A 27,081-nucleotide genomic window follows, 5' to 3' on the forward strand; every position below is an offset into this window, starting at 1 on the left:
ACAATAGTTGAAAGCATCTCTATCAATTAATTTTAATATTCTTTTAAGGTTCTTTACAATAGTGTTTAACACAGTATTTGACGCCATTCCCCAGACAGTGATTCCATATGTTAATATACTTTTCGCCATTGCAAAATAAACCATAAATTTTATGCTACAAGGTACAATTTCTCTTAGCTTAAACATTTGATTAGCTACAATTCGCATGTTTTATTTAATTTTTTCACTGTGGAGGAGAAGTTTGAAATGATCAACCATTATCACCCCTAGGTATGATTGATAAATTGCTAACATTGATAAATGCATCGCTAATTTTGAATCAAAACAATGATTGAAAATCAGTAGTCACAATGTCATCACTTTTACAAATGCTTGTGCATGTGTTTATATAATTAAATTAGGCAACATGTACATATATCTGAGTCGGTAGATGTCGTGCACTGATATGGAATGGCCCCCAACCAATGATAAGCACCTGAAAACTAGTGTTTTGAAAGTAGATTCCATGGCACACATGATGCTTAAGCCTTGGTAATCATTTCAACTATTGATGAGATGGATTTGTGCCTTTTTTGACCTAAAAAAAAGTATGGATTCATGTTAATAATTAGTGAAAAACATTTTTTAGGCTTAATTTCATTTATTGAAACAAACATATTTATATTTAGTAATTATTCATTACTTCTTGATTTGTATGAAATTTTTGATTATTAATTGCAAATGAGCCTTGGGAATATGACTTTGCAATTTGTACACACCCTGCCTGTTCTCTTTTCAGTTTTAAGGATATTTATTTAATGGAGATTACCATTGATAAATATCACACATTTATTCAGTCATTGCTAAACATGTCTTAAAGGAAACCTATAGGAACAAAGTTGGGCCTACTCAACTTCGTTGTCATTGGATGTAATCAGTATCAGGAAAGCAGTGGAGGGGATTGGCAGAGTCAACCATCTCCATCTTTCTTATGCTCTCTCATGTTTGCTGTTGGTGTGACATTAGGTTTCTTGGCCCTTCTTGCTATATTTTTATGGAACCTATTCAGTATATTGACCTTTTAGCGGTAAGTCTTATAGTTTTAATCAAAGAGAAACAGGCACTTTATAATGAGGCACAAAAGGTAAAACAGTAATATTCATCCTGAGCTTGTGGGCTGGTGTGTGGACAAAAATATTGTTGTCAGTTTCACAAATTACACTGACAGCTCCTGGAAATAAAGGGAAGTCAATATTCAATCCTGAAGGTGCTTCAAATACATAATATTTTGTGGACCGCATCATCAATCAGATTTATTTTGACTGGACGTTACCATTCCGTACTGTTAGGAAAATTATTCTGTTAAATTGTGTGTCCATAAATGTATTAAAATATTTACGAACACGTTAATATTTTAGAAGTAATTTATTTTTTTGGACGCTAGAAGAATAGCACTTGTTGTATTGATATAGGATTTAAATGTAAGATATGTTTATACCTAAATCATGGTAAATATGTGTATTAAAAATATTTACAACTTAAATATTTTAGTAGGAATTTATTTTTGGGACATAAGAGGAATTGTACATATGGCATTGATTAGGGATTTAAATGAAGGTAGTGACTTTCATCACTCAAAAATTTTGACACAAATTTCATTCTAAATCTATACTTTAGTATCCAGCTGGGAGGGATATCCATTCTATTGAATGTGTTAAAGAATGAAAACATTGATGGGTGGAAGGATATCACTTTGGCTATTAAAGTTAATCAGATGCATACGCAAGCCGTAGTGTTAGTATTATCTTCAGTATTGATTATGAATTATGGATTTTTTATGGTTGTACATTGTTGACAAATTGCCAGAATTTTAATGGCAATTGAATTATTTAGTTCCACATTTTTGGACCTCTAATACCAGAGGTGTAGCCAGGACGATTGTTGGGGGTGAAGGGGCACGACCCGGGAGGTTCGGGGTAGGGGTTTGGAACATCTTCTGGGGACAATGAAAATTTTATCTCTAGAAATCACATTATATGCTATTTTGGCAATTAAAATTACACAATTATGGCTCGTCGGGAAGCTATTTTGCTAATAAATAATGATGGATTTGAATAAATTTGTTTATAGATTAAAAATTTCCTGCTAAAATTAGTTGGTTTCCTCTGGCTACGCCACTCTCTGATACTAAAGATTTGTTGAGAATTTTGTATCCTTTAAATAGCCGCCATGAATGTGCATGCATCATACTAGTTCACTCCTTGGTCGCTGATGTCGCTCAAGTCGCCTTGCCGGAGCGGCTAGGTCAATCGTCAACTCGCTTTGCCGTGGCCGTGGTATCGTCGTGTTTGATGTCAGTCAGCTGGTTTGACACAAGGAGCGCAGCAGTGTGGAAACAGCGCGGAAGCATTAAGTTGCAGAATTTGTTTGCGAGGTATGTGGATCTTTTGTTTGTTGCGGAATCGAACAGTACGGTGTATTTTTTGAGATGATGACCCGTAATTTATCCCTGCCGAATTATTGATTCGTTGAATGCTTGTGGTTCTGACATCATGTCGTCCCGGGCGCTTTTCTTGTACGGTATACCGAGTATCATCACCGAGAATTGTGAAGAATTTCTGAATTAACACATTTAAACTAATATGATCATTGTCCTTCCCACAAAATAAGACGTCATTTGATGTAGAGCTAAGTTACATCCAGAGTCCCTTTTTCCATAGCCCCTCCTATTTTGATGGTTTTAAATTTTCTCCTTCCAAGCGCTGTCAAATCCACGAGGATGTAAGTTTCTGGCCTTTAGTTTGATATTATCGCTCACATATATGGTTATAACCTTCGGCCGAAACTGAAACGAAGTCATTGGTGGCTGTATGTTTTGTGATTCCTATTCTCTCATTTTGCATCACCTTTTTGTTTGATTGAACTCTAATTTTAGTTGAAGTTTCCTTTCGGAGTGCTGATTTTATAACAGGGTCTTGTGTTGCTTGTATACGGCATGGCTTGTCCTTTTGTTATTTAAATGGAAACAGTCTACTTGTGCGCCTTTCCTTTAAACCTGGAGTCAATTCATAGTTGACTCCACTTGTGTGAGGGATGAGTGTGACCGATTAATGGATTTGTTGTCGATGGATTCCTACCCCAGTATTTCCTCCAAGATTTGCGAGGAAGACACTGATACGAAACTTCAGTGATGGTTCTGGGGCTTAGAGACCAGGTTAGAGCTAGTTCCTGTAAGTCTCTCGAAATTTAACTTCCTCTTCAATGCCGAGATTTTAATTTTCTATCAATAATTACGTTTAAATCTTGGGTCATGTGAGCTCTGTTCGTTTGGTCGGAATTCACTGTTCTGATGTTTGTTGTATGACAAATCTATGCTAGTGCTTTGTGATTCGTCAATGCTTGTGAATTAGATTAAGTGACTTCTATGCTCAAGATTTTTTTCTTCTGTGCACCGTGTGTAATTTACCTGAACCAGTGATATGTCAGTGGCTTGCTTCAGTGGCGTAACTATGTAGGAACAGTGGCGTAACATTGGGGTATTGGGATACGGGGATTGATCCCCCCTAAATCCTCTGAGAAATAAAAAGTTTTTTAAAACTATTGCCTAGTTTTGAACTTTAATAACTGCATCAGCTTAAAGTTAAATTTTTAATGCCAAAATGATGTAAAATCTACATCCAGGAATGCCATTTTTCAAAAATTGTCCCGAAAAAGTTGCCTGGGGAAGGGGGTTACCACCCCCCAGCTATCCCATCCCCCCAAAAGCATATTCCTAGGTACGCCAGAATAGGAATTTCATGCTTTGGGGGGATGGCATGGCCTGGGGAGGCGACCCTCCCCCACGGTAACGGGGGTCCGGGAAAATTTTTGAAAAATGACATGCCTAGATATACATTTTACTTAATTTTGGCACTAGAGATGCAGTCACTATATGTCAAAACTAGGCAATAGTTATAAATATTTATTTATTTCTCCGAGGCTTTGGGGGGGGGGGGGGGAGGAATCTATCCCCTAATCCCCCCCATAGTTACGCCACTGGCTTGCTTTTTTCTACAACCTATACGGTGTATTCAACACCATTTGGCGACTTGCTTGGCATAGCATTTGCTTTCGCCGAATGATGGAGATTTTATCGGGTGACAATGCCAGCGATAATATAATACAATTTTTTCCACCCTTTTAGTGGTATCGCTTTTCGCTTCACTGTCGCTGTGGGAATTTTTTTTTAAATTACTTTAATCGAAATTTGTGATTTCTTAGTGACCTTTTTGCTTTTAACGAGCCCGGTAAACTCTGATATCCTAGTTTTGAACCATTTGAAATTGTACTAGTGATGCTAGGCATAATATCGACTTGGTCATCTTCTTTGATGAAAGTAAGGCCCAACTATAAAGCTCATTAATAATTCTAACTCCTCATATAAAAACGTCGGTTTTCCGTAGAAGGCTTCACTCGGTCGAAAACGTGTGGAGATTTTAGCATCAATCCTGCGGGGATTTCTATATTTCTCTGCATGACCTGTGCTGGGGGCGGCTAATGCTAAGTTATCTTACATGAAACCAAAAAAAATATATCGATGGCTAAGTTCCAACAACACGTATCTCAAAAATAGTAACTTTTCAGGAGAGCAAAAAACGATTTATTTTTTTAATTGCATATAATTTTAATTGAGATTGAAAGTCAAAATTACATAAATCTGAAAAAGGTGCATAATTTTGCAAACAAATCTATGGTTGTTTTTTTTATTTTACTTTTTATTAACAGTATTAGCAGTATTAACTTAGACCGGCCAAATTTTGATATACCTACGTGTTGTTTGAACTTATTGTTAGCCATCGACATCGACAGATTTAATTAGAATAGAGCAGTTTTTATACTATAGCTGTTAGCATCCCTGATCTCGGAATCCCAATTTTCTGATATTAGTTCATGTTAAGTTCAATTTACCGCGCCGCTGACGCCGGAAGAACGGAGAAAGGGATTTTTTCATGGATCGTTTATTTGGAGGAAGTCTACTTTCTGCGTTAATGTATTGAGCTACATTTGTTTTACTATTATTCGGTGTATTTAGCGTCCATATCCGAAATTTGGAGTCATGTTTTCCCTACTCTCGCTGGTGAATTGATATTAAGCGTTTACAGTTCTTACTGTTATTATTTTATGGAGATTAAACCTATAACATTTTTGGACTGTCGGTAAAGAGTTCAAGATTAGTTCGGTAAATTTGTAATTTTATGCTATGTTTTCGATAGATTTCACCTGGGACTACGGCTAATGCAGGTTTATCGGCATCAGGGTAATGTAATCAAAATCTCCCTGCCTTAAAATGCCCAAAGAAATTTGGAGGCCTATTGCGTATCAGTTTTGTTTCATGGGCCTTTGAAAGCGGGGGTCCAGGGTATACTGTCCACCTTACCCTCTCGAATAGCAGACCTGTGAAGAAAGCATTTTGTTTGCATCTTTTCCTAGGTTTGCTGTTATGCAAAAATATTTTGCAGAACATAACTAATCTGCGTTAGAAGACCTCTTCTTACCGAAATTCCGTCTTTGCTTGGTCTTTCAGTCTAAGGAAAATAAAATGTATCTGCAATGTCTCTAAAGCTTAAAGGAATTCCTTAAAAAAAAGGATTTCCATTCTTAAGAAATGTTTTCATTTTCTTCGGAGATACTGGGAGAAAAATTTTTAGTAGTGACAGAAGAATATATTTTTCGTGGAAAAATTACCTGGCGTGCCCTTTCTGTAACAATAGCGAAATTTCTATCCTCAGGGTCGAAGTCGTTTTTCACTTTGGGAAGACTCGTTACGGGCTTGTTACCGGGTAAATTGAGACGAACACCACCTTCCTTATGAGGTGTGTTAAGCGCCTTGGATGCGCCGGGCTAGACAGGATTGGTTAGCTGCATCGTCCCTCTCACTCCGTTAAGCCTTGGTGACGCGCCTACTCCCCTCCCCCATTGCTTCCGAACTGCTTCGCCAGTTGATGTTCCTCACGTCATAGAAGGCCAAATGACTAAGTTAGATACGAGCAGTATTGTTCTCCCATTATTTCCGGATGGTCGTTTGAGTGAATGATTTTCCAGGGCCGCGATTCTCAGAAAGATATTAGTTTGAATTCCATTATGACGTTTAAGCTGAGGAGAGTATAAGAAATAAGCTGTCATTATTGCTCATCCACTGTCTGTATGACTGACTCGAAATAAATATTATATACATTGAATATACCAAGAAATCAGTCTCGCAGACCTTCTGAACTGCTTTCAAAACTTGAATGGCAATGTTAAGATATCTGCTGGTTGATATTTTCATGTAGTATTTCATTTTTCTGTTCCTAAAGTCCACCATCTCTGACATTCAGTTAATATCAAATCATATACAGTTCATTATTATCTCTAGCTTTCTAAATTTGTGAGACATTGGATACAAGTTACATTTTATGAAGGCCTTGAACTCATGCCTTCCTTGTAGCGCTCTTCTACAAAGTTAAAACTCCTTGCTCATTCTAGCCGGAGTTGTCCGATTATATTTGTTAACTGGTCAGGTCCTTGGAGACGGTATAGGAAATTTGATAATTTACATTGAATTAATTCTTAGAAAAGTGATATCCCGGTAAGGAAAAGTTACCGCCGAAATGAACTAGGATTTCCTATCATTATTATTTGAACGAAATGCGTGTTATGTGACTTGGTTTATGTCATTTTTTCTAGAATTTTAGATTTATTATACCTATCGGTGAAGAAATTTCGAGGAGGATCTAATAATTTCCTTTAGATGTACGATTTTACAAAAAAATCGTCGTTTCAAAAAATCACTTGGTGTCTTAATGTTTGGTGCTGGTGCTATGCTAGAGTTCATCCAGTTCCTAGTTCAATAACGGCAGTTTTTCGTAGTTTTATCCGCAGAGGTGCCCAGTAAAGTACGTTCCCACTACTTCACTCAATTTTTTAGAGCTATTATTTAGTCCCAGCTTGACTCTTGTATCAAAAGAGTGGGCACCGAAAAAAGCTATTAAGAATAGTTTTAGTTATAATGGGTTAACATTTTTTTCCGACTTCCTGGTAAGTTCGGATAGTAGATTAGCGTTGTGCATTGCGTGTTGTAGGGGTTGCAGCAGTTCCAGGATTCGAGCTGCGTTCTCTGGCGCCCGTTGTTTGAAATAATACTACTGAATGCTCTGATATTGGTGAGCCGTGAAATTATTCTCACTTTATCCATGATCTAGCATTGAAAAATTTCATAGTTCTATTTCTTCGTATTCTTTCTACCACTCTACGAAATTTTCGATTCTTTGAATTAAAATTATTAAATTCCCCGATTAGTTCTCCAATAACGAATCATCGGAAATACTAACAGCCAGTCTAGTGGAAATGAAATTCGATAAGGAATACCCATTTCCACATTAATTTTTTTGTGTATTTTATTCTGTGGTTCTTAAGATTTTTACGTTGTATCCCTCGAGTTCATGAGAAGTTGTGATAAAAATCAGTGGGTAAAATTCCTTCCTTGAAAACAATTCATGGCTTGCAGTATAAGAAATACGGCAGCAGAAAAAATATACATTTGCAGTTATTTTCTTAATCATCGAAAAATAATTGATCTCAGATTTAACACAATTTCCATGATGAATATGATCGTATGACGGTGTCTCAAGCAACTTTAAGGGAGTTTATCTTTTCCAAATGAGATTAGGATCTACACGACGACGACGACTCTCAATTTTGACCGGGTTATATACCCGTAGATGGTCCATCTGCCGGATAGTATATATACCACCTCTTCAGCGGCGATGAATGTACACGGGACAATTTTGAAGATACAAGTGTAAAGGGACCAGTTTAACCTTTCCAGTGTTAGTGTATATTGGGATCTATGTATTGTAGTTGATGTTTTTATAGTTTCTATGGTATAGGTGAAGTGTAGTTAATTGTGTGTAAAATGAGTAACAAACAATGGACTCTTTTTAGTAACCAATTCATGTACCCACGATTTGACAAATTTAAATTTGTTCATTATATCCATAGTGAGAACTTGAGTGGTGATCTGAGAAAGCATTTAGTCATTGTTCGTTAGTTACTAGAAATTTTGTTCATACAGATGTTCCTATTAGTCGGAAATAGTGTCTCCTTTTCCTCAATCTGCACCAGCTCATACGAATAAACAATTTTTCTTCTAGATTGGTGAGCGAACCGACCTTGTAAGTGTTTAAACTTCAGTGTCCTTGCGGAAAGTTTACAAAGAACCATTTAAATATAAATATAACAGAAAATCATATCTTGTAGAGAAATTTTCGAATAATTTCCACGAATATCGATATAATATGGTAGTTTTCTTTCTTTGATCCCCTACGGCTTTTGCTGGACCGCAATTTGTTCGGTTACATAGTACTAAGGTTTTGCAAATGAAAATGAGGCATGATATGGAGCATATATAACTGATAGGGTAGACTACCGATTCATTTGCGAAGACCGAAGCGGTATTCAGCAGGGACTTAGTTTTCATCCAAACGGCATAGTATTTTGCACATTATAGTTATGAAACGGTAAGTTGAGTCACATGCCCAAAAATGTGGGTGGCATGAACTGCTTCCAAGAAAATTTTCTTAATGGAGCAAATGTAACGATAGTAACAAAACACCGCTGTAGAAATTCTAGAATATCAGCAAAATTCAAGCAATAAAAATGAGTTTAACCAGTTGAAGTTAGTATCAGGTCCCGGAAAAGCCAAAATATTTAAAAATGAAATTTAACTTGAATCAGAAAAGAGTGAGAGATAATTATTCAATTGACATAGCTCCAGCAGCGAATCATTCATTGTGATCATTTTATCATTCTTGTCATTCATTACACAACTATTAAAGTCCCTAACTCGACATTTGCGTTCACAAGATTAATGAGACAAGCGCCGGTTGACTAAGAATTTTAGGAACTATGTCAAAAGAGTGAATCTTAAAAACGTATTCAGAGAAAAGCGCATCACCTTCTCAGTGTGGATGGGAACGCGCTGTTAGGGACTAATTTCGGAGGTGATATTCCACCTTGTATGGCCTAACGATTTTCATGTTTCCCCAGGTGTGATCTTGTCGTTGTTACTTGCAGCCATTACTGAAGGAAAGTGGAATGAATGGGGTCAACGCTGCGTCTGAATAATCTGTCTATTGAAATCGCGTGTTTTGATCGGGCGCATTGTATGGGCGTGCTTCGCTTCGCCCTCACATTTCGTTTTTGCCCATTCAGAGAATCATGGGCGTTGGTGATGTATTTTCCATGTTATTTTCCAGTGGAATTGACATTATTTTCTCTTTCATTATCTGACGGTAACGTAGTTTAGCCCATGTTGCGACAAAATTTTCCTCGGGGAATTTAAACTGTCTGATTGCATTTCGCATGCGCTGAAAATAATAGGGTATCTTACAATGGGAGAAGCGGCCTGTTGTAAAGATTTTTCGACGAAGCTATCCCGGGAGAAGTACCGTTAAAGTTTACTGTGTCCTATACAGTGTGGTTCTCCGTATCACATGGTATCTTTCGATGAACGTGTCACAGTTACGTCATGTTCATAAAATCTCGGAGAAACGGAATTATTTTCAGTGGCAAATTCCTGTTTTACAATTCAGAAAACTTTCACCTTTTTGAATGTTTCGAAGATAGTATTTCACGTCCATGCTCTATTAAATTTCTCTTTTCTGGGAAATCAATAGACCGATTCCAAATATTCATGATGCATTTTTAAATGTCTCGTTTTCATTGACTGGGTATTAACTTCGCTTTAAAGGAATGCAGTCTAAATAAGTGCCCCTGTTAACTCCCTACGGTCGTGTGGTGTCTTTAGCTTTAGGTTTCCTAGAATTCATTGCATTTTGCGTTATTGTTTATCGTTTGATAGACGACCTCGATTCACTTAATGGATATTAGTAGTAGGAGCCTATTAATGATTTTAATTTGTCATTCGGGATATCAATGTTTTTCATATTTCCAGAGATGAGCTGACTATAGCTCTGCTTTTTGCCCTATTGTTTAAACTATAGGGCGAAGGACCTGACATTGAGAATTCAGTTCAGAGAAGTACTGAATTCTCAATGTCAGGTCCATCATTATTTCAAAGTTATTCATGATTTATCTGACTACTTTAAAAATTAAAATGCTATCGCATATTTTATTATGTAATAGCATTTAGTTGTTAAATCCGTGCGTTCAAATCCATTGATATTCCTTGCGAAAAATTACCGTCTCGGAATTGTAGGCTACCCACTTAAATCTGGGTGCAGATTACGTCTTGCCATCGGACTATCATTCGAATAGTTTCCAGTCAATATCAATCTTTTTTACAGAAAGCCTATTGGTATCTGTTGACATCATAAAAGACTTCTTGAGTCAGAAGACTCACGAAGTCTTCGTTTAACTTTAGGTCAGAAGTCGATCTAGTGCCCCCTATAGTTGTATTTGACAACTCAGGCTTGCCCTTCTTTGGTTCTATTAGTTTTCAAGGTTTCTAGGCATACATTCAATCTCCGAACATGCATGGCGTTACTCTAGTAGCGGTTACTGCTATTGTTTTATTGATCGCATCAAGACCTTTACTCTTTGGCGGTCAATCCTTCGTGCGCATCACGGCAATGATTCTCTGCTTTATTTGCTATATTTACTCTCTTGTCCTAAGACACCACGTATATATTTGGCTCTTTTGAATCAGCATTGGAACGGTTATTAGCCACTATACTAATATAGTTGGTATGATAGACATGCTAAAAATATACTAACGTCGTAAAACCCTATTTAAAAATATTTTTTGATTGAATGCAATTTACTGTTGTCGTGTATTAAACATTTTCTCTTTTTAGCTTCCATTAATTTATCCCAAAAAACTATTTATTTACGCTATTAATAGCATAAATTCGATGAAGGCTGCTCTTCAGTTCATTATCTGAATTATGACGGAAGAAAACGTATCAATTTGAAACATTTATTCGATATGTTTTTGCTTTACAAATTAGAAGATATATTTAATCTCAAATGAGGTTCACAATAAAATGATTGCGTGAAAATATTTCACGATAAGCAGGTGCTGGTAAGGGTTAAACATCGAATTTTGAAAAATCACGTCATTTCTCCTCTGATAATGGTCGTCGACCCTTCCGAAATATTTTTCTATGGTTTTTCTGCCAAATTGATAACTCCATATCTCCACCATTGAGTATATGAAGTGAAACTTGGATCGTTTGAGATTGGTAGAATATTATAGGAATGATTACATGCTTAAATTATATCATCTCGACAGCTTTGTAGTCGACATAATATTACAAGATTTAAACTAAATTGTTTTTTCTGTATTTCCTATTATTATCATCATCTTTTGTTGTGAATTATTTCATGGTGCCTCAGTTACGGTACAGAAATCTTTTATTTGATTATTTTTACGTCGCGCAGGCATCCAGGATCGTGGGCCTACGTGGCGAATCTGTTATGCTGAAGCCTCCGACCTCTCTGGAGGCAAATGTACTCTCTCCGTCGAGGGAAGACGCACCATGCAACAGGTAAGTGTTCTCGTACTCTTCCTCTCGTGGCGGTGAATACCCACGTGGGTAGCTTAAATGATGAAAAACATTTTCCTGTTTGTTTTAATATCACGCATTGTTAAAATCGTTTGTACGCTGTGTTTTCTAGTGTGTTATGTTTTAGTTCTATACTGTCTTCTTGAATTTTAACACGAGTCACTGATGAAGTAAATGGCGACACTTTTTCTCTAAACGTCCAAAGGAAACGTCAGTAGGAGTGATCATATTAATTTTTTTAACTTCTTAAATATATAATGCCCATTTAATCACGTGTTGGAAAGTGATATATACATCGGAAGGTATGGATGCGCAGAGGGTATAGTTGTTGCCGATACAGAAAATACTGGAATGGAAGGAAATCTCAATGACTTTTCATCACATTCTTCGATCCGATTAATGATAAATATATGCAATTTTGTTCCCTCTTGAATCATTAAGAACACATTCATACTTTTACAAATCTTCTTCGAGAATATAATTTCTTGTAATCTTATTTTTTTCATACAGTTGTTTTTTCTTCAAATATGTTGGGTTTGTATGTATTGTGATAGTGTTATTGTTTTTAATTATTTTCGCTGTTTTGAAGAATGATATAAATATATCGTCCCTCCTTAAATCATGGAGCTGCTATAATGGATTGGTGAACTCAGTCTTTTGCGATTTTGATTTCCTGATTCGTTGAGTTGTATTACACTTTAGCATAACTGATGGACATTTACGCTGTTTCCTTCATTAAGTCTTTTCCCAGTGTCAATTTGTGACATGAAATGGCATCGCTTGCCATCGAAACAATATTCTTCTTCCATAGTTCTGAGATTCATAATTTTCTGGCTAGCGCTTAAATTGTAGAAGCAATACGATGTTGAGAATGTTGATAAGTGAGTTTAACTACTCTTTATCTCCAAGGTCGCGCATAGGGCGTTTAAAATTAGCGGAGGTTGTGAAACTCTGTTTCTGTTGCGTGCATATGGATTTAGGTGAAACCTAATTTTTAAGAATGGCTTGAAGGTTTTCATGCGTTAAATCAAATCATATGGATATTTTTTATGCAATTCTGCGTTTTCTTGCGCCATGAATTTTTTAGAGTGAGCTCATGTCCCGAAATTGTTGTCTTCCTGTTTCTTTTCATATTAGCTGCCACCATGAAACTGTCTTGAATTATTTTCAATACTATTTGCATTTCTACACTATTCAAGCTCTAGTGAATTATTTTACGTTATTATTATTTTTGAGAATGCTAACTTTTATTCCAGAGTGGGAACAATTTCACTTATAGAAAAGTATTAATTGAAAATTCCTCGCAGATAATTTAATTCTTACGGTGTGTGTCCCCTATACTAGAATTAATCGTTGCCCATAACCCACGTGAATTGTGTGCCCTTCCCAGATATTCATCCTATAGATAACATTGTATTAATATTGAACCGATTCCGGGCGTGTTAGGGAAGTCGAGTTCGATGAGTTACTTCTCTCATTTGTTCCATGTAGTGCATGCATTATGTCGCGATAGTAGGTGTGAAAAGATTAGCTGATTGGAGAACTGAGTGGAGAGCTGCGTCAAACCAATCCTAGGATTGCTGACCAGGGATGATGATTCATTTGGCTCCGAACATGCTTTTCTTTGAATATCGGTCAAGTAAGATGAAATTCCTTATCTCACGATAATTTTTACTTGGTTGAGTCGAATTACGTTCGATAGTTATTTCTCTCAAGGGCACACTGAGTAGAAATATTCATCTATTACTTTTCACCTCTGTCACCGGAGTTAATCACGAACGGAGGTAAAAGAATAATATCTTACCCTTTTAAAGAAAAATAGGTTTGTAAACACAATAAAAAGAATTTTAGTCATTGTTATAAATCCTTATTCTCAAATTGTAAATAGTTCTAAGTTAGTTCCCGTGATTATGTACAAGTATTCATGTAGCTAATATAATAATCTTACTCAAAATGCCCGTGTACACTATTTTCTGTCTTTTAAGTTGTGCATTAATGCAAATCTTAAGTGTCGATTATAGATTTGATTGTTCCCTTGTGAAGTATATAAATATATTCATAGCATATTTTTCTCTTAATCAATTATTTGGTTGAACGCAAAAATTGGAAATAGGATCCTTCAAAACATATAACGCCATTATGCCCCATTTTTTAAATCATCTGTTTTCGTCTTTTTATATCTGTGCTCTTGTACCGTCCATTTTGATGGCCTCATACCAAGACTTCTTATGGTTAATCCAAAGGTATAATGTAGGTGATTAGCCGGTCGAGGCTTTTGTTCTCCGCCCATTTAACGTTACCTTTCTTTGACACAATGGCCTTGGGGTATTCGCGGAGTTTTGCGGCAGGAACTGACGCGAGTGTGTTGTGCACGAAGGAATAAGACGGCAGATGGAAGCCTATATCAATAGGGTCAAGGTGAGAGGCGAGCTGGCGGGATCAAAGCCTTCCCACTTGCGCCTGTGGACTCCCGTTGCCCTCAGTCGGCGACGGTCAGCTCGGAAGGGAGGAATAATTCGCCCCGCGAAAAAACATCGCTTTGCGCCATCTCAACGGTGAATACGCGTGGCTATGTGGCGTGAGGCTGGTTCAATTTTATCGTAATATGCCGCTGAAGTAGTAGGCATGTGTCGAAGCTGGTTGGTATGGTCAGGCCCGGAACTAGGGCGGGGCAGGGGGACACGTGCCCCGGGCGGCAGATTTTGAAAAGTTATTTTAAAAGTTATTTAATTTTTCTAATTGAATTGTATAACAGTAATTATTCATTTATAAATTATTAAACTATAATATTGATATAACTTCTTAATGGCAAACATACGGTGTGTAATTTCAACTACCGCATCTCAAATAATAGCTTACGGAGGTATATTCAGGTGGTCGGTAGAGGGCGAGCGATGAGGGATTGGGGAAGAGGGGGTGGCAAACTTATCTTTGCCCCCCCTGACAAATATGTTAGTTCCAGCCCTGGGTATGGTCACCACAGTAGCTGAGGGAAGGATAGTAGTTACATGGTGGAGGTTGACTGAGGAGTTTTCCGCTACATGCGAGATTGTGAGGATCGCATATTACTGTCATATCTTCAAATGAATTAATACTGAGCACGCCTGGATTAAACATTCGGATATAACTTCGTAAACGCCCCAATTGAATTTAACTCATACCTCTTATCATGTCGATTCCTGGAATTTCTGGCAAACTTTGGCATCGGCTTCGCGACTAGATGACATAGTCGAAGGTGCATAGCTGTGGGATGGCAGAGTCCTACTCATTTTTGGGAATGGTTCGGATTACATAACCACTCCTCTTCGAGGGTCATTCAGTTAGCGATAAAATCGATACAAATTTTCTCAGGTAATTATGTTTATGGTTGACTGTATCTTTTGACGTACTCCTTGAAATATTCTGTTATGAGGAAAAGTGCGCCGATGATTATGGGTTCTTAAAATTTCACTTTATTCGTTCATATTTATTTAGTAACGCTGTTCGTAATTTTATCTAATAATTATGAACATACCTCTTCTAGAAACCGTCATGCTATTTGTTTTCAATGGTGGTTCATGTGGCTATTCGTACTTGATGATTTATGTATGGTGTAGTCTTTCAATTTTCGTCAATTGTATGCAATTGCGATATTTCACGCATTAGTTCAGATTGCGACTGAGTTTAGAATTTTTGACTTTGAGTCTGTTGCGTAAACATCGATGATTGTCACCTTTTCGGTCGGAATACTCATAGAACTGTTTCGCAGTAACTTCATTTCATTTTTCGTCTCCCTTTGGTATGTTCATTTAAGTGGGTCAATTAGGTCAAACCAGGTTTTTGGGGTCGATTTGATCGAATTAATGGGTTGATTATTTAATATGGCGTGGAACCCACAAGTAATGGCACTCATACATTGACGCGGCGTTAGGACTCGTTCACCAAACGAAAACATGAGCCATCGCATTGGGAAAACTTATCGCTTGCCATTTGGTAGAATGTAATGTCAACGAGTGGGTAGTATACATTGAAGTGGCCGTAAACACTCAGGTGATATGAATTAGAGCCTCTTCAGCTCTCCGGCGGTCATTTTGATCTGTGACATTCTGCCTTGATAGAGGGATGATCGCTGCCTGCGCGTCATGAATGTGTTCATGTGATGCATATATTATCATGGTTAATCTCTCAGTCTAATGAATCGAAAATTTGCATTCATCTACTAATTTAATGAATATGTACTGGATGTGATTCAAATTTCTCCAATTTTTATTTTGAAGTAATAACGAAGTGTTATTAAATTAATTTTCTGTAAGGAATTTTAGCGTGGAAACAGGCTTAAGTATAGGTAATGACATTTATTTTTCTGTTTAACTTTTAAAATATCTAGAAGAGCATGAGACATCCGGTTGTGCTTGTAATGTCCAAGGATGTTAACAAATAATTGGGTTTCATTCACCAATGTTTCATGTATTGTATTTGTGTTATATCAATGCATCTCTTCAGTATGCCTTTGATCGGCTTATTGGGAAATTCTGAGCCCAGACCCAGACTTTATTTAAATGGACATAGGTTTACTATTTTGTAGTAGAATTCAATATGCGAGCATGAACAGGCGTATCTTTTATGACTCAATCTTGCGTATTAAGCCATCATAAAAACCCATTATTAAGTATTGTACTTATGTAATTAATTTTATTTCAACCATAGCAGAATATTTGAATGGGAAAACTTTATTGATAATGTATTGACTTCGTCAAAACCTATCGTCCAATCACTGAAGGAGAAATCAATCGTTACTGTTTCGTAACAATTTCCCGAAAAGTCTTATCACTGCTGGTTTTATAACTCACTTTATGCGTACATGACTATGAATCGACTGCAGAAGTGCACATCAATACGCTCTCTGAAAAAAAATGGTACGCGGCTCGTTGTAGCAGATGGACGAGAACAGAGTGGAATTTGAATTGATGATTCGATCATCTGTTACCGTTTTGTCTCGACGATGGAGGCTTGAAGTTGGGCGAAGGAGACCATTGTTGTGTGGAGCTCCGCTTCTTTGTGGGTCATGAATCTCATCGGCTCGTTCGACCCCTTATTCGCTTCTCGCTGTTTCGACTACATTCACCGAAGGGCAGGATGGCCGGTGAAACGAAGCGATAGTCAAAACTATTAAAATTTCTATAGTTTCGTTCCCGGGAGCGAAATGTAGAAACGAAAAAGAATTAAACCCGGGCAGCTAACCTCAGGGTCGAAACGAAATCGGAATCAAAACTTCTTCGGGTTGAAACTAAACTATAACTCCGGGAGGAAAAGAAACACAAATAATGTTGCGCACCAGCGGGACCACGTGCTTCACCTTCAAACAGTTTAGTTTTTACCCACACGCCGAGTACGAAGTATGGTTGAATGAAGCAGAGGCTCGGCCTACCGCCATTAGATGCTCGGGGTACCTACACATATTTGTACCACTGACTGAACGGTGAACGCAAACTGGCCATTCAATTTTTTAGCTAAATGTTATAACCTCTCTATACGCGTGTCAAACGTAATGGGTCGAAACTATTCCCTCTTATCCCCCTCCACTCAGCTTTTGGGATCGAAACATAGCTATGAGCTGCGGAGTTTCGATTACTTTAGTTTCGTCCCAGCTCGAAACTAAACTCCTTGGTGATTTTAATTTCGTGCGGGAACAAAACTAATTCCAGGCCTCGTATTTTCGTTTCGCTACGGGTCTAAACGAAACATTTTCGTTTCGTTTCACTCTCCATCCCTGCCGAAGGGAAATGTTTATCCCTGCGTTTCTCAATTTAAATCTCTTTTATAAGGTTTCATTTGTCGCTCTTGTATTCATCTATTTACTAAAGGAGATGATTTTTGGTCAAAAACCTTATCAAATAGGTATTTTCTTGTGAAAATGTTTCTTATAAATATCACTCTAACGTTTGCGGTATTTTAAGTTTCTTAAAGTATTTATGGAGTCGTTTAATCCGACCTAAATCTGTTTTGTAGTTCATGTATTTGAAACATAAATAGAGTAATATGTTTTCTGAAATAAGGACCGTCCTGTAAGCATTATTCGCTCGTAATTTAATAACATAAAATTGCATAAGTTGCCTTCCGTTCATTAAGCTCGTGGAGCCCTTTGGGAGGCGAGAGAAGGTCAATGTCACTTAGCATCACTTCCCTTTAGGAGTCTTATTAGAGGTGCCTGAATAAATAGGATCTGCATACCCCATTCCGTGGACAGCGGAGCATCGATTGTCCATGAAATTTCTTTCCTTTGAATTTTTACAGCCTGTTTTGGTTATTACGATTAGATTGCATTTAGATTTCAAAGCATTTTTATGTAAAAATCTGCAGGTTTCCTGATTTATTTATTACTCTGCTTGATTATTAATAATTAGTCCTTTTAAAAGTTCCTCAAACTTTTGCATTCAGGTATAAGACGCATATCCTCCGTATACGGTGTAGTTCTTGGAAGTTATTTTCGATAAATAGGAAGTCTAGTCAATTCGTACGGCAAATCCGCACGTTTGTTTATTGTCGCCTAATGAATTCGTTTAGGTTACTTCTGAAAACAATTCAAACGATCCCTGTTCTGAATTCATGGCATTATCCACTGTTGCCAGCCTCCCATCAGTATTTCAAGGATGTTTTCAGGGGCGTTTTCAAGGAAGCAAGTCATTATAGAAATTGACGATCCATGCCATCTACTAAAGAGGTTCTGCGCCATCCATTCTATGTTAATCGCTCGCCCTATCTCCAAGGTAATAAGCCCTCAAAATTTATATGGACCAAAACTGCTCGTTGCCTGATGTTCTTTGATAATAAGGTGTGGCTATGAAACACAAAGTCTGTTTAGTTAATTTTTATGCTTTATTTATTGCCTTCAGTATTTATGATAATCCGTACGGACATCTTACCGTTGAATCCCAGGGAGACAGGTTCAGGAATGTGTGATAAATTTTGCCTTAGCTTGAAGAAATAACGTGTATTCTGTGTCATCTGAATGTATCTATAGTTTTTTTTAGCCACTGAATGTTTTGAAAAATATATTACTTACCTCGTTTTTTCTTTCGCCTCCTTTGCTTGAAGCCAATAGGGTGGTTTCCTATTATTTCTTCATTGCCTAAATCGAAAGATTTATTACTCCTGGAGTACGTATTTAACGCTTTTAGATTTTTAAATGACGATATCTATTTTTCGCGATGAAATGAAAAGTGAAAATTTTCAAGAGCGCAAAAACGCGACGCGTAAGTAGGAAAGTCCGTGCGACGCATTTCTGGTTCCCCCTCCCGCCTTGTGAGATGACCTTGATCGAGGCTCCGAGCGCTGATAGGACGCAGGATGCTAACGGGTAGCTGAGTACCTTGCTGGATGGTAGCGCTTGGCTTAAAAAAGGTTTATTAATACCTTATCAAAAGAAGAAAACTTTCCGACCTTGGCCAGTTTTAATAGGTGATTATTAAGACATGTTTCCCTGAGCTCTGTGCCTCATGCATGCATTGGTAACCTCAGGCGATGTATAACTCCTATCTTCTCGTGTAGAAACTAGGTCCCTGTGACGTCACGTGGAGTGGAATCGCATGGGCGCCAATCTGACCTTTTTCAAATGAGGATAAAATTTGACCCTTGCCATTCGTCTAAACCGGTATTTCAAAAACCAAATAATTTGTGTATTATGAATACACTAATGGTGGGTAACGAATCGCAATCAATGCCTTTCGTTTTCTTTTATGAAGGAAACTACCCTATTGAAATGGTCACAGTTCGAGATGGCTTAATGTTTTGCCCGAATAATTTTCATGGACATTTAAGTGGTTTTCATCACGAATTCTTCTTAGGTTTGTTTGACCTTTACTCTAATTTTTACTCCGTTTGTTGATGAACGAGGGAGCTCTAAAAATCGATATCATTATTTCATTTTAACCTATCAGTCCGTCTGGATGTATTTCTTTATAGTGCCCTATAATGATAAGAAACTAGCTAAAAATGATATCTTACATCTTTATTTCGAAGAAATCGATAAACATTTATGTCATTAGTATTATTACCACTCTTATTTCGTTAAATTATTCTATGACATTTCATTTAATTATAGGTCCATATAAAAAGTCCATGTAATCTGGGCACCTTGATGAGGTATAGATATTAGAAAATAGATGTTATTTTTAGAATAAATATCGTATCAGGAACTGACACGACGGTAAAAATGTTATTTTTTACCCTGAATACATTTTAAAGCTTTATCTTAAAAAAAAGTGAATGCGCGTTAAATTTGCCAATTGTAGCGGGTGGGTAGAGATGACGATTACTCAACAATGTGTTCAAAAAGCTAACGGTCCGAACTAAATTACCATTTCATTTAATGTAAATTCGATTCCCCCTATAGCCCCACCTAGCCCCTCTATGGATCCGCCGCTGGTGGATAGCGATACATATTTAAAAGCTATTTTCTGAGGATTGTCTTATTTTCTCGTTAACGTGTTACTAATTTCGCATATCATCGGCATCGGTAAATGCACCGTCATCATCGTGAGGCTCTTCGTTGAGCTCGTGGAACCCTCAATACACGCGAACGGCCGATTGCATCCTATGCCTCAGATCAATCACTAGCTTCACCCCCAGAGGATAAGATGAGGAATTGCGTCAGAGGTATATATATTTCTGTCGACTCATTGCCCGTAAATGCATGGGTAAACGTTCCTCTAACTGATGTATGACGTTTAGGTTGCCTCAGGTTTCCTGATGGATACGAATTCGAGAAACAAAACGGAGGCAGATTTTTCAATTAGCGTCATTATTTAGATGGCAAATTGATCCGGTGATCATTTAAAGTTCCTCAGTGTGAGCGAACAAAACATTTTAGCGTTATAGAAACATTAATTTCCGATTATTATCTGAATTGTTCATCTTTTTATGGAAGCTAATAATGTAAAAAATAAATAACTGTCCTGAGACTACCGGGAATCTTTTTAAAGTGCGATATTTCTCACATTGCGCATCATTGCCTTTCCTTCGCTCTTGAGGGATAATCGTAGTAGTAGAAGCACTCTGCGCGTTGACAAGAGATAGGAGGTGCTTTAATCGTGATTTCATTGCAACAGACCAAAATTATGCTCGTAGCTTATAAAATTTTCTGATTCCAAAGTTCACTTATTTGGCCCAAATTCTTATTTTATGTTCCAATGTTACATTTCAATTCTCGCGATAGCAGTGTGGCCATGACTAGTAGTACCATAAGAAACGGAAATCAGGAACAAATTCTTCTTAGACGTGGGTTTGATACTTTTCAACCAAATTTTTTTTCTTCTGATGAGAAACACTAAAGGCCTGTTTACACGATACAATTACACGTACGGGTTAATGTCTAAATGTATGAACGCGTGAGTGAACACGAAAATGCACCGTGTAACCACCCAACTTGTGCGAATGCATGAACGGAAAATAGAACCTGTTCTAATTTGGTTCATGCATTCGTACATGTTCCGTTCCGGTCCACAAAAATCATTCACGCAAACGTACATTAACTCGTACGTGTTTATGTATCGTGTAAACAAGCCTTTAGACATTTCAAATTCCTTGTTTCATGTATCGGTACGAACAAGTTAAAGTCATTGTGTGATAATTTCTTTTTTGCTTTCCTCGTACGCAGGCTGAGCGTATCTTTATCCGAAGATTTTTTTACCGTCCTCGGAATCTAACAAAGATTTATAGCTCCAACTGTTGGTTAAATTCAGGATAGTGCCTATAAAATTCTTGGATAATCCAGTGAAAACATTTATCGCGACAGGGAATCGTAGATTTCCTGTCAGAATTCGTGATTCCGCTGTCTCTCATCAGCACTTCTCATAAAATCTTGATGTTGTGAACAACATCAGCCAGCTTGTAATTTCTCCTCTATGAGAGCTATTTGCGTTCTGCGACTAAATGATTTTCAATTTGTGGTATCCTACCAGAATACGAAGTGCAGCTTCTAACTTTACTACTTCTTCTGTTTAAATTACCCATATTCATTTAAGTCCAATCAAGTAACCTCCCGGTATTCCAACCACTTTCAAATTTTGCCATTTTCTACACTGATACGGTCGGGTCTGATACCATTTTCATTAAAATTTCATGGTATGTTTACGTAATTGCGTTTTACTGCCCGTTTTCGAAAAAAAATCCTTGCCATCTGCCATGTCTCCGAGAGGTTGTTATTTAATTTCCCAAACGTCTATTACCAATTGTTGTCTATGTGAGGAAAAGTATGTTTCAACTGAAATAAAATGTTTTGGCAAAAACTTGGTGGTGTTAATAGCATTATTGGGCGAACTAGCTGATTTTTTTCCTGCACGAAAGCATGGTGGAAATGTGTGGGGATATTCATAGTTTGTCGCTAGGGACTGCGTGTTTGCGCGAACCGTGCCCTAGCGCACGTGTTGGTTGCTCTTGCAATCCGGCTGACTGCTCATGTCTGAGACGCAGCTCCCCGTCTGGGTTAATGATGTCAACATTTGCCATCCCGGCGTCCACAAAGCATTAGGCGTGGACCTCCGTCGAGTCCTTCCCGGGGGATATATATGGGGGCGAGAAAGGTTTCCAGTAACCGCAAAACTCGTCAGTCTTCTAAGCTCTCCATTCGTCTTCTTCTTGAAAAGGTCGCGGCGTCCCATGAAAGATTGTTCGGAGAACTAAGGCCAGGATGCGGCAATTACTCAACCCCGCTTTTATTGTCTTCTCCTCGTCCGACTTTGGATGTAAGCGTGTGTATGAGGGTGGGAATTTTTTTTTTCCTTTCTTCATCTCCGTGAAGTTCACGTTGAGGCCAGTCAGAGGACGGGGGAGGAATGGAAGCGAAGTGGTGATTATCTACGGTGATTCGTGCGCCTTGAGCAGCTCTTTCGCGAGAAAGGAAGCTGGTTGTCTATTTTTCCTCCTCAGGCAGGAGAATACAATAATGGTCTGGGGAAAAATTACTTCGAGCTTTGCATGGAATTATTTCTAAATTAGACTTGAAAGCTAGATATGTCTGTAGCGCAGGTAAAAGTCTCGCATCTTATCATTATAAATTCATCGGTGTCGTTAAAATATTTATAAACATTCGTTTTGAGTGTATTTTCAAAATAGAACTAGGCTATTTTGCGATGGAATGCATAACTATTTTCACAATTTTAATGAGTCTAAACTGTACCTAATACCATTATGCTTTTCAGTGACTTAATTTGCTAAAATATTATTGAAATGAGTTGACTCCTTCATAATTCTTGCGCTAGTATGTTAAATTGTGTAGTTGAGGCCGACTAAAACGTGGTTGTTGTTTTATTCAAATCACCAGCCCACCAGACTCCCAACAGGCATTGTGGCTAAATATTTTTTTTGGAAAACAATTGCTAATCCATCAGTCATTCAGTATCTTGAGACATAAAAAGAGACGTTTTTCGGTTATTTATAGGTTGTAATGGCATTAATCCGTTTCAAATTCCAAATTTTCATTAAGACCTTGTGTGGACAAATTTGCAGTGGAGTGCTGTGATCGATCTTTAAAATCTAAGCTCATTTCAGCCTCTTCAAATAGAATGTGACCATGCCAGATAATAATTTTTTATCGTGACTTTTCAAGTGTGATTTTACAGAGTAGATTTTTAGAGGCCATGATGCATTTGGAATAATTTGATCAATTTTTCTTCACATTAATTGAGTATGCATTAGGAGGAAGAGATTTAGGGATGAAGGTATAGGCGTCGATTCTTGGCGACTCCCATCTGCCTTCTTGTCGTCCTCTTAATGAGAGACCCAGCAAGAATGGAATTCCTCCGCTTTCATTCAACAGTGATGTTCGTGGAATAACGAGAACCTCTTCTCCTTCCTGACCGACCTCGGCTTTGGTCATTTCGATGAAGATGGTACCAATTTCATAATCAGCTCATACTTCGTGTTCTCAATATTTTTGCCGTCTGCCAAAACCTGAATCTTGATCTTACAGAAGGTCACTAGAGATAAAAATAATATAACCTTAAACGAGTGCATAAAGTCATATTAATGTAATACGTACGGTTTATGGAATTAGGTAGTGCTCTGCCTTCATCTATCCTGACTAACATTAGGATTTAATCACTGAGTGATCAGTCTAGTAAGTAATTGCCCTCAAAATAATGTTGCGAAGTCTGAGTTATAAAATATATGTGTTTAATCCGTTAGAGGATTTTTTTCAAATCTCTGTAATCCACGTTGAAATCACGTGAAAACAAAAGCCAATAAACTTAAACGGCAAAAAAGATTGAGGTGAGGCAGATAATTACATGTCTAGTTACGTCTTGAGTTAGAAGCATCTAAGTCTATCCGAAAGGTGGGATTGTTGGGTTATCCCTCAACGTAGTTGGACTTCATCTGATCCCATTTAACCAGCTAATTACTACTTCCGGAGATAAGGAGAGGAAAGATATTTGTTTCGACCGTGCGTAAAAATTGAATTTTTCTGTTTTAATTGATAAGAAAGACGTTTGAACAAGGAGTTAGAAAGTATTGCGGTACCCAGATATCTAACGAGGACATTTAAATCATGTAAATCTTTCAGTAATCGGAATTTATTATTACTAATGTTGTCAGTGAGACAACTCTGTATCACTCCCTTAAGGAGTGAAGTATTATATGACTTAATTTTTCCAGTTTTTCTTATACCAATTCTTATTTTATTAATTTCAATTAAGTAATTGGTCTAAAAAGTTTCTGAAGAATTTGAGTGGCACCGCTTATGCTTCTTAACGCTATTTGACTTTTTATATACTCAAAGACAAGCACTTAAGAGTTGAAACTACTCTTACAATGCATATCTTCAAGGTTATTTTTTACTATTATTGAGGCTATTTTCTTTGAATGTAAGGAAAAGCAAAAGACTAATAATAATGTACTCAGCCGTAAAATTATTTTCTACGAGGACTGTTTTTTTTTTCAACCCCCGATCGCTCAGCAAGCTCGCTGCATGCAAGCGACAGGCGGGTAATACGCGGATAGGGCAACTGTGCGTTCTCTACACCACACGCTCAAATCTTTTCTGACCGTAAGTTATTCGTTTAAAGTTAGTAGCAATCTTATTTACTAAACTGCCTCAATAGATTCTCCCGCCGAGTGTGCACTGCGGGGCGACTGCCACAAAACTCGCCGAATAGGTTTAGCATTGACATGTCTCGACCTTAATGCTGCTAAAAGGGAATTTGTTTAAATGTCCTGTGGATAGAGTGTGAAAAAATGCGAAACATTGCGTCCATTCCCATTTAAAACAAAAGAACTGACATGCTGACATCTGGAAGTGTTCTGATCCATGACAACGCCCGTCATCTCAGCGCTGATGCAGCTCAACTGCTCCTTTAGCAATAGGGTGGTTTCCTATTATTTTTTTACTGCCTAAATCGAAAGATTATTACTCCTGGAGTACGTATTTTACGCTTTTAGATTTTTAAATGACGATATCTATTTTTCGCGATTAAATGAAAAGTGAAAAATTTCAAGCAAGCGAAAACGCGACGGGTGAGTACGAATGCTGGGTAAACCCCGTGTGACGTCGTTCTGGTTCCCGCTGCCGCAAGTGAGGTGACCTTGGGGCGAGGCTTTGAGCACCGATACGATGCAGGCTGCTAGCAGGTAGCACTTGGCTTAAATAAGGATTATTAATACCCTATCAAACGGAGTAAACTTTCCGACCTTAGGCAGTTTTAATAGGTGATTATTAAGATATGTTTCCCTGAGCTATGTGCCTCATGCATGCATTGGTAATCTCAGGCGATGTAAAACTCCTATCTCCTCGTATAGAAACTAGGTCCCTGTGACGTCACGTGGAGTGGCCTGGCATGGGCGCCAATCTGGCCTTTTTCAAATGAGGTTAAAATTGACCATTAACATTCGTATAAACTGGGATTTCTAAAACCAAATAATTTGTATATTATGAATACACTTACGTCGGGTAACCAATCGCAATTCATGCCTTTCGTTTTCTTTGATGAAGGAAGCTACCCTATTCCAATGGGACATTTTCGATCACCCGCCGTTCAATGCCGACCTAGTGGCGGTGGATTTCCATCTTTACGCTGAAATGAAGATGTAGCTATATGGGAAGCGTTTTCAAACCAGCGATGAGCTTCAGGACGAAGGTAAAATTCATTGGAATTCATTGGCGGCAACATCTTATGAAGAGGGTATATTATCTTGCCCGCAAGCACGACCAGTTGCTCAATAGCCGAGGCGGTTAAGTGGAAAGGACACCACAAGTGTGCTTAATATTTAGCAATGAAATAATTTTTAAACTATCTCATCGTCTTCTGTTCATGACCTATTGGATGCTGAAAAAGGCACTCGTACATTACGATCAAGAAAGGTTAATGAAAAGATGTCTTTTACGTAACTCTCGATTGACAGGCAAACAAATATAGTTGTTACCCTCCTTCTGACCAAGCTACTGTGCCTCATGTGCGTGACATTAGAAAAAATACAACAGCAGTGAAAGAAAAATTTCGCCTGAAGTGGCACCACTTTTTTTGTAAACATTTTTGAGTCATACCACATTCCATTTTGAGCCCATTAATGAAAAACAAGGGTAAACTGTTTGAGCTCATTTAGATTTGAAATATTTCGTTCTCTTCTTCAATTATCAGAAATAGAACTGGTTACGAACAATCTTCCGTTAGTTTTTTTTTTTTTTTTTAATTCACTTTTAGGCACTTTTTGTTACTGAAGAACTCATTGAGATCACACTCGGTTTTACATTTAGCTATAGCTATCTCTACCTTAAAAGTGAACGGACGCGTTTCCCCGGCCTTGGTCGTGCCTCTAAGTCTCGAATATTTGCCTGAGTGTAAGGTGGTGCTAGCCGACGGTATTAAGGTGGTGTTGTTGGTGATCTTCATCTGGTGGTTTTGGTGGCATTCTTTGGTGATCTTCATCATGCCTGCCTGTTCGCAATGCAGCCAAGTTCTTAAGCGCACGCAGAAAACTGTAACGTGCCGCACTTGTGAAAAAGTGTTCCACCCTGCTTGCGCCTCGCTCAACGACGCGGATTTGCAGCTGCTGGAGGACACTAGTCGTGCCTGGAACTGCGCCACCTGCATAGCGAAGTGTCGCTCCACCCGCGGTGATGACACCCCGATCAAATCCCTGGACCCTGGATCTCTCGAAGACAAGAGTCAACGTGAGGTTTCCAATCCCATATTGAAGGAGTTATTGGATCGTGTCAAGGTAATCCAAGAAAACCAAAGTGAGTTTGTGAATTCTATAAAAAACGACATAAGTGAACTAAAGAAAGTTATATCAACCTGGGAAAGCTTAATCAACGAACATAGCAAAACTATTTCTCTAATTAGCGAGTCACTATCAAATATAAGTGGTAAATTCGACGGTATGGTGGCTGAAAAAGAAGTTTTGTTGAAGCGAGTCGCTAACCTTGAAGCTCAGTTGAACACATGGGAGCAGGACTCTCTACGGAATGTCGTAGAAATTCACGGGATCCCATTTAAGCCTGGTGAGGTAGTGGAGACCCTTGTCTGTCAAGTTGGGCTGGGCCTTGGGGTCAAGTTAGAGGCCAGTGATGTCGATTATGCATATA

At 37.9% G+C, this 27,081-nt stretch overlaps 1 protein-coding gene across 1 annotated transcript in view; it reads left to right on the top strand.

The window, feature by feature from the left end:
- Window positions 1-2,306: 2,306 nt before the first annotated feature.
- Window positions 2,307-27,081, top strand: part of LOC124157776 (facilitated trehalose transporter Tret1-like) — a 63,547-nt gene continuing 38,772 nt past the window's right edge. Inside the window, exons 1-2 of the mRNA XM_046532783.1 lie at window positions 2,307-2,413; window positions 11,401-11,507. Coding sequence (XP_046388739.1) covers window positions 11,437-11,507 — 71 coding nt within the window. The 5' untranslated portion in view covers window positions 2,307-2,413; window positions 11,401-11,436. The remainder of the gene's footprint in view (window positions 2,414-11,400; window positions 11,508-27,081) is intronic.

The sequence above is a fragment of the Ischnura elegans genome, chromosome 4, assembly GCF_921293095.1.
Source record: "Ischnura elegans chromosome 4, ioIscEleg1.1, whole genome shotgun sequence".
Taxonomy (NCBI): domain Eukaryota; kingdom Metazoa; phylum Arthropoda; class Insecta; order Odonata; family Coenagrionidae; genus Ischnura; species Ischnura elegans.